Genomic DNA, 8,714 nt, shown 5'->3' on the forward strand with positions numbered 1-8,714 from the left:
CACTGCTGGCCACTATCCATCTCTGCTTAAATTCAATTGAGTACAATCTGCTACTATGAATTAGTTAATAACTTACTGACTGAATACAATTTAGAAATATCATAAGAGTAAAATGTATGACTGATTAATTGAGTTACATGTTTACTCTTTCTTAAAATTTCCCTCTTTTTCATTGGAATATACTGTCAATAAGTCTTTCATTGAGGAACATCTAGAATACACTTTTGATGGAGTTTTGTTCTCTGAGCTGGATGGTTTAGTCGTGGACCTTTCATCGCCCTTCTGAACGACATCATTAGCACTTCATTTCTACCCCAAGTTTGTGATGATGATGTCGTTTGTCAGAAGGACGATGAAAGCTCCACGACCAGAGCATTCAGCTCAGAGAACAAAACTCCATCAAAATCATCCACCTGAGCTACTAATCTTCTCCCCCATCTAGAATAGACATTGACTTTGTTTATAACATCAACCAAATTAATCCTTATTTGTTATTCTATGAATGTGATGTAATATTTGATTTATACTGTAATTAAAGCATAAGTTTTTCATTATTTGATTATTATAACTTAGATATTTAATAGTGATCTGTTGAAAATCCTGGAGTTTTAGATAGTCGTTTCATTCAACTTTGGAAAAACTTTATCAATGTTCATATATCATTGAATTTAACATCACTAGGTCTTTTAACGAACTTAAACTATCTTACACTACATAGTATAGGGATTTGTGAAGATTGTAATATTTCAACAGTTGAATTCACGAGTCAATCTAACCTAGACTACCAGTGAAAACCTGCGAATACTGGATGGGTTACGCAAAATCATGGATCGATTGAAGTTAGACATTAACATCATTGGATGTCGCTTCAGTGGTCTAAAGGTTAAGCCTTCGCGTGCGGTGTAAAAATTTTTCGGTTCGAATACCGCAAGCCGGAACCGTGAATGCATATCGCTGAGGAGTTACACTTACTTACTTACTTACTTACTTACGCCTGTTACTCCCGATGGAGCATACGCCGCCGATCAGCATTCTCCAAACCACTCACTCTGTCATCCGGCTTCCTTTCTAGTTCTATCCAATTGTTGGTCATTCTTCTCATGTCTGTATCCATTTCTCGGCGTAATGCGTTCTTTGGTCTTCAGGATTCCATGTGAGGGCTAGCCTTGTGACACAGTTGGGTGATTTCCTGAATGTGTGTCTTATCCACTTCCAGCGCTTCTTCCTGGTTTCTTCCTACACTGGATGGAATCTGGTTTGTTGTCTCCCACAGTAGAATATTACTGATAGTGTCTGGCCAACGGATCCGAAGTATCTTGCATAGACAACTGTTAATAAATACTTGTATCTTCTGGATGATAACTTTCGTAGTTCACCACATCTCCGCCCCATACAGTAAAACTGTCTTGACATTTGTATTGAAAATTCTGATCTTGATGTTAGTTGACAATTGTTTTGAGTTCCAGATGTTCTTCAATTGTAAATATGCTGCACTTGCTTTGCCGACGAAATGACTGTCTAGTGTTTCCAGATTTTCCATGGTGGTCTAGCTTTAATCGATTTATGAATTCAACTATTAAATTAGATAAAAAAGATGTCAAATATTGTTTGTCAAGGAAATATTGATGTATGTTTTTTTTAACTATTATGTAACAGTATTGTCATACTAAATTTCAGAATGTCAAAATGACAGAAAGTACCATTTTCATTTTGTATATAAAACGTCAATTATTTGTGATCTATAAATCGTCTTGCAAGATAGCACATGACTTTAAACAACAACAACAAAATTATTGTTGAATGACTGATTTACATAGTCACCTAGTTACCTGAATTTCTTGATCCATTTAGTCAGTCAGTCAGTCAGTCAGTTAGCCATAAGCAACATAAAATCTGACAACTATGTTCATCTATTCAAGCTAACACACAACATCAGCATACTTACTTACTTACGCCTGTTACTCCCAATGGAGCATAGGCCGACGACCAGCATTCTACAACCCACTCTGTCCTGAGCCTTCTTTTCTAGTTCTATCCAATTGTTGGTCATTCTTATGTCTGTCTCTATTTCTCGGCGTAATGTGTTATTTGGTCTTCCTCTTCCCCTTTGGCCTTCAGGTTTCCATGTGAGAGCTTGTCTTGTGACACAATTGGGTGATTTCCTCAGTGTGCCCTATCCACTTCCAGTGCCTTTTCCTGATTTCTTCCTCCACTGGATGGAATCTGGTTTGTTGTCTCCCACAGTAACTTCTTGCTGATAGTGTCTGGCCATCGGATCCGAAGTATTTTGCGTAGACAACTGTTGATAAACATTTGTATTTTCTGGATAGTGAAATGAAATTATTACCACAAATTGCAAAGTAGAAAGTGTAGTACCAGTGTTATAAGTGATTGAAATGGCTGAGTATTGACAATATAACTGAAGAAGAAAAAAATGAAATAATGGAATAAGAATTAAAAGATAACTTTAAAACTCAAGATCTATGAGACGATAAGGGAAGGAATATAACTGTGGTATTGTAACCGACTTCGAGACATGTCAATCAACATCTTTAAATAATGGCTAGGATTCTTGAGCGGACCGCTACTAGACAAAATGACAAAAATGTAAACAATGTTATTACATATTACTATCCATCTTTGCTTACAATGCTTGTGAATTAAGGCTATATTGAGGCAATACGCACAGTATGCACATATGCTAATTAGAGACTGACCAGTTGCAGTTCTATACATCAATGGGAATATTCAAACAATCAATTTAAACTTCACGCAATTGCACAAAAAAGTGGCTATCAGGAATCAGTGGCTGAGTGGATAAAGCGATGGCGTTTGAAGCGCAAGGTACTGGGTTCGAGTCCCAGAGTGAATATCAACTCTGAGATTCAGATACATCCAGCAGACGAGTCCCAAATGGGACGAAACGCGCATCCTGGATTCCACTGCTAAACACAATCCATCTTTGCTTACAATATTATTACATATTCGTAATTGTAAGTTTTTGTACTTTCCCGTTGAAGATATTTAGCAATGAATTCAACCATCCTTTGTTGTTACTGACTTCTTCGATGAATTCCTTCATTTTGTCAACATGTACAAGTTGATTATATTTAAAGAGTAATTAATAATAAAGTCCATGTCTCATATTCCATTCTGTTTAGGTAATCTCAGTTGGATATACCTGGACCTCATTGTTGGTATTCATATTCAACACATACCATATTGATCAAATTCGATCGATAAAATTGCTTTACAACCACTAGTTTAGCAACTTGATGATAGTTGGTCAGAGGAAATCGACAACAAGCTCCAGACTAAGCTTTCACGCTAAATGGTACTCATCAACATTACATCAATACATTATTGAGGGAACTGTCGCTCCACATAGAATTCAAACTACATTACACACTTTCCAAATTAGAGGCTTTAACACTAACCTATTTTAGCCACGAACCACACACTGTAAGATTGAGAATTGTATACATTGATAAATTACTAAATAATATGAAATGTCATGAACGACTAGTCTACAAGACTACGTATTTATGACTGCCATTATATCGTTTCAGAGACATGATAATTATCAACAATGTATTCAATCATTTAATTTAGTATGAAAATAAGTTACAACTTATTTTGAATTAAAAGTGAATAAAGCCAAAACAATAACTGAAGCAGAATAATGTGAAGCCAATTTAGTTTCTTGTTTCTTAATCAGCTGCCCCCAAATGCCCTGGTGCTACCGAGAGTGGGGAGAGTCCGCCCTCCCTCTTGAAATGCTCTCACGTGGCCACGCCTATACAGCCTCTGCCATAGAAATCCTACTCACTGCCTTCTCGTGGTGGTGGTGTTGTTTACGAAATTGAGAGGATGAAAAGCGAATGTCCATTGCTTTAACCGGGTTGGTGGATATGAAGGATCTATCTAGGTGACTCGGAAAATCCTTATTACAAACCAATGGTGTATATGGATTCCAGGATCCAGAGGGAACAGATAGCGTATGGACCTATTGTTTGTCACCGGCTACCATAGGATTGCATCTTCTAACGTTGCCTTACTGCTCCGTGGATTAGACCTTCAGGTCAATGGCTCGAGGTGTGGCTCCCTAAGAAAACCACCTGTTTCAGTTTTGCCACCCAGACAGTATCACAGCCTTCACACAAATCCCTGATAACTACTACTGGCGTCATTGTTATTGTGTGGTGCATATATATTTGGTGCCTCCTTATACTAATGTTCATGTGTACAAATAAAAAAGCAATAAAGTTATAACCTCCTAATTTTAGACCAATATATCATAAATAGTAGTTAAAAGTAAAATGTTTACCAAGCTATAATTAAAAAGAACAAATTGACTAACTTTGGAAAGGAAGTAAACACTATGATATACGGAATAAATTCTCATTTGCCAGATTCTAAAGTTTTGGGTTCAAAACTTCGTTAGGGAATGTGTGACTTTGTTACTGAGTTCTCTTGAGGCCGATGATCTGACTCCGACATGGATAAACGAAGGAATATACCATGAATATAAATCTCCTGTTTAACTCCGTATATTACACCTATGTAAACCCAATTTGAGGGACGGTGGTAATAAGAAGCCAAATACGCATTAAGTTAGATGAATTTATTTCAGGCATTCATTTATTTAGACGAAGATTAAGATTAGAAGCAGGAAAGCGAAGTGGAGAAGGCAATAATGACTAGTGTGACCAAGAAACGGGGATTAGATTAAATAACAAGTGAAAGACGTACACACAAGACGCACAAGTGTGGAATTACAAGAAGCATATTTCCTGTGACTGACAATTTCCTATGAAAAGATTAGTTACTATGAAGGTAAAAATGACTGAGTAGTCACATGTTGTTTGAATTATTCAAGTCTATTCAAAAACTAGGATGGATCATGTGTGTAGCGGTTTAATGAACAAAAACTCAAGTAGGAACAACCAATTTCTTTGTTAATTACAGGCTTACAGAGTTCTCTACCAAAATGTGAAAACCGTACATCGAATTCTCTATCAACTGTCTCAAACTCCATAGTTCCTTCATTGCTATTATAATTACGCTCTGTCCCCGTTCTCTTCGATTCGATCTTCTCAACTTTCTGAGGTCAGGGACTCCGCTTGTGATTGGTATCACATACTGTTTATGTCGATAGTTATAAATAACATACACCACAGTAGTACTATATACTATAGTTCTGTTCAAGGACAGACTCAACTGTTCACTACTTCAAGATTTTCAATGCTTATCTAACCACTATTCGTTAATGATGTCGACTTTCCGTAGACAAAATCTAGTTTATAATTTGTCCATGACTGTTTCATTTACTCAAGTAATAATTTAGACTGAAAAGAGAAGGTTGTTAATCCATTTATGGTTTATTAAAGATCTGTTATAACACTGATAGGATTACTTTAAAACTATAAGTATTTTCTATTTCCCTCTTACAGCATTCGCTATCAAATGTCGTGTTTGTTTACCATGTGAAGAAAAATACAAAAAATTATTCCAAATTACAAAAGATGAAATTTTACACAATTGTGGAGTTTGTATTGTAAGTCACATAGAAACTAATCTGATAATACAGTAAAAAGATAAAAAGGTTTTGCTTTTAATTTATCGTTTGCATGGTGAATAAACATTATGACGGCATTATAAGCAGAAATGGTTAATGACTAGCAGTGGAGTCCAGGACGCAAGTTCCATCCTGCATGTACTGCATCTTATTGTAGGACTCCTCAACAGCGCGCATCCACGATCCCATCTCGCGAGATTCGAACCCAAGACCTATCAGTCTCGCTCGCGAACACTTAACCTCTAGACCACTGAGCCGGCATCTATTAGTGTTAGTTTCTAACTTCAACCGATTCACGAAGTTTAGCTTCCAGATTTTCCATGGTGGTATAGCTTCAGTTGACTCATAATCTAAACTATTAAAATTACTATAGTATCCACAACACACATTAAGGAAATCACCAAACTGCATCACGAGGCAAGCCCTAACTTGGAATCCTAAAGGGAAGTGGAAAAGAGGAAGTCCAAAGAACACATTACGTCGGGAAATAGAAGCAGATATGAAAAGGATGAATAACAACTGGAAAGAACTGCAAACGATTGCCCAGAACTAGGTTGAATGTAGGATACTGGTGGGTGGCCTATACTTCTCAACGAGGGTTATCAGGCGTAAGTAAGTAAGTAAGTAAGTAATAGTATCCACAAAAACCCCTTCTCATTTTAATTTATTGTTGAATGGTGAATAAACATTATGAAGACATGTTCCACTATAAATTAATATCAACTGGATGAGAAATGGGGAAGTATGTCACACTGAATAGCTGCGTTTATTTTAGTTTGGAACTCTTTGGTATTGTACAACCAAGATCAACATGAAATTAAAAAGCAGTTGTCTTTCAAGATATTTAATTATCTAATTTATATTAAGGAAACAGGTTTCTAGAACATGTGTAAGTATAATTGGGCAATAAACACACATTTATAAATTTATAACACACACTGACTTTAGTTGGGTGACCATTTTTAGCCGAGAACATTGGAAAGGTGTTTAGTATCAGCATGGAACTACATGGCAGTTCCTGCCCCAAACATCACATATGGACAAACTCTGAACCTGTAGGTCTTTTAATGAGAAAGTAACCTTCAGACCATTTGGGTGATATTTAATAGTTTAGATTTACTAAATTCAGTCAATTCGTGGTCATGCGAGATCCTTTTTCCATTGCGAATAGCGATAGTTGTCTAACGGCCGACATAATTTTGAATACTTGATATCTCATTTCAAAACGTTTGAAGAGCACAAAAGCAAAGATCTTAACAGAATAACATGGATTCACTTTATTTTGTTTACTTTTAGTCAGCTGATTGTTACCTGTGAAATTTCGAAATCGGATTTTAAACAATATTTTTCTCCCTTTAATTTCTCATTTACAGACAGCCTATTCAACTTTTCAAGGTTATCAAATGGAAGGTCGAGGTTGTTTACTTCAATGTCCACCTAAACATGCTATCAGCCAGCTTACTCCAGGACTTGTTAACAAATATGACTGCTGTTATTATGATTTATGCAATAGAACAAACAAATTATTTGTACAATACAAATTATTAATGATTATTTCATGTTTAGTCCATTCATTATTTATTGTGGTGAATAGATATATTCTTATCATGTATTCACGATTGTTCTCTAATGAGATCACCAAATTGTTTCGACTTTTAGCCCGATTAAATATCACTTGACCTATTCGCCAACCAGAATACGACTTATACAATCTTAGTACTGTGTCAAACCAATGACGTATCAACCGGTATAAGCAGTCTAGCTTTGTTACTGGTCCTTTTCCTGCCTAGCCTTGTCATTTGAGTTCAGAACACCAATACCAGCTCCCAATATGTGAATCATTTATTTCAAACATACCCGGTTTATGTACAAGCCAAACAGGTCATATCACACCATTAAATAGGAAATAACATTTATACAAGATTAAGCCAAAAAGTGACTGTGAACGTGAAAGACTGTAATCAATAGACTGAGTGTAATTTAAGAATAGTAAATCACATAATAATAGTCAGATTCATGTGTCACGCTTTTCCTTTTTTTGCTTACATTTACGATGACCGGAAAATATTTCATGAGCAGTTGGTTATATCCTAGCGGAGACATAAGTACGGGTAACTTCCGGGACCTATTAATGGACGATTATTCTATATATACACTCTTTGTTTAACTGTTGAGTAAGTAGATTGTGTATATCTATATTCATCTTATTACAAGCTTCATTTTGACCTATGAATTATTATTATTATACGAATTACTGTTCCTAAATTATACTCAGCTTATTGATTACTGTCTCCCACGTTCACAACCGCATTTGGCTTGATCTTGTACAAATATTATTTTCTATTTTATGGTGTGATATGATCTGTCTGTCTGGTATATAAACAGAGTATGCATGATATAAATTATTCGTATAGCTGAAGCTGAAATCACTGTTCTGGACTCAATTGGAAGGGCTAGGCGGATAAGGGATTAATTAGGACTCTGGACTGCTCATACTGGTCAAACGTCATTGATTTGTCAGTGTTAAGATTGGAAAAGTCGTATTCCGATTAGTGGATAAATCACGTGATTAAAAGCCGGACATAAAATCATAACAATCTGGCTACGGCTTTCTTTTTAAATTCATAACACAGTTAGATAGACAAACGTTCACGAAGTGACATTGGTTGAAACTGTTCGATTTGCAGGTAATTAAAATTATGGATGCAATTTAAACAGATAACTACTATAAACTGAGAAATATTGTAACACTATTTCGTTTTGATGTGAAACTCATTACTAAGTAGGCAGAGATGGACAGTGGCTAGCAGTGGAATCCACGACGAGCGTTTCGTCCTATTTGGGACTCGTCAGCTGGATGTACCTGCATCTCAGAGTTGATGTTCACTCAGGACACGAAACTTGATGTATGTTCCAATTAACATAATCTATGATTGGGTAATGTACTCGAACAAAGTGCTACATCTGTTTTGTTGAACTTTTTGCTAGCTGTATTAAATGCAATAATATTTACGTATTTTTGGGCCTGATAACGTGTTCTTGATCTTAGATGGTTTAACGTTTGAGAGATCAATAATCTTTTATGTGTACAATGGCATCATTTCCGTCGTTAATTCTAAGAAACCAAGCTTCACAT

The 8,714-nt window shown here is 35.9% G+C and overlaps 1 protein-coding gene and 1 non-coding gene across 2 annotated transcripts in view; both read left to right on the forward strand.

Moving 5' to 3' along the window:
• Positions 1-8,714, forward strand: part of Smp_180940 (hypothetical protein) — a gene marked incomplete at both ends in the record, with an annotated part of 43,199 nt that overhangs the window by 4,422 nt on the left and 30,063 nt on the right. The window contains 2 exons of the mRNA XM_018796150.1: positions 5,454-5,557; positions 6,952-7,069. Of these exons, the coding sequence (XP_018650392.1) occupies positions 5,454-5,557; positions 6,952-7,069 (222 nt within the window). The remainder of the gene's footprint in view (positions 1-5,453; positions 5,558-6,951; positions 7,070-8,714) is intronic.
• Smp_tRNA_02441_Gln_TTG.1.1 lies at positions 2,803-2,869 on the forward strand. Its single transcript has one exon. It is a non-coding gene (tRNA).

Source organism: Schistosoma mansoni, chromosome 2, assembly GCF_000237925.1.
Source record: "Schistosoma mansoni strain Puerto Rico chromosome 2, complete genome".
Taxonomy (NCBI): Eukaryota; Metazoa; Platyhelminthes; class Trematoda; order Strigeidida; family Schistosomatidae; genus Schistosoma; species Schistosoma mansoni.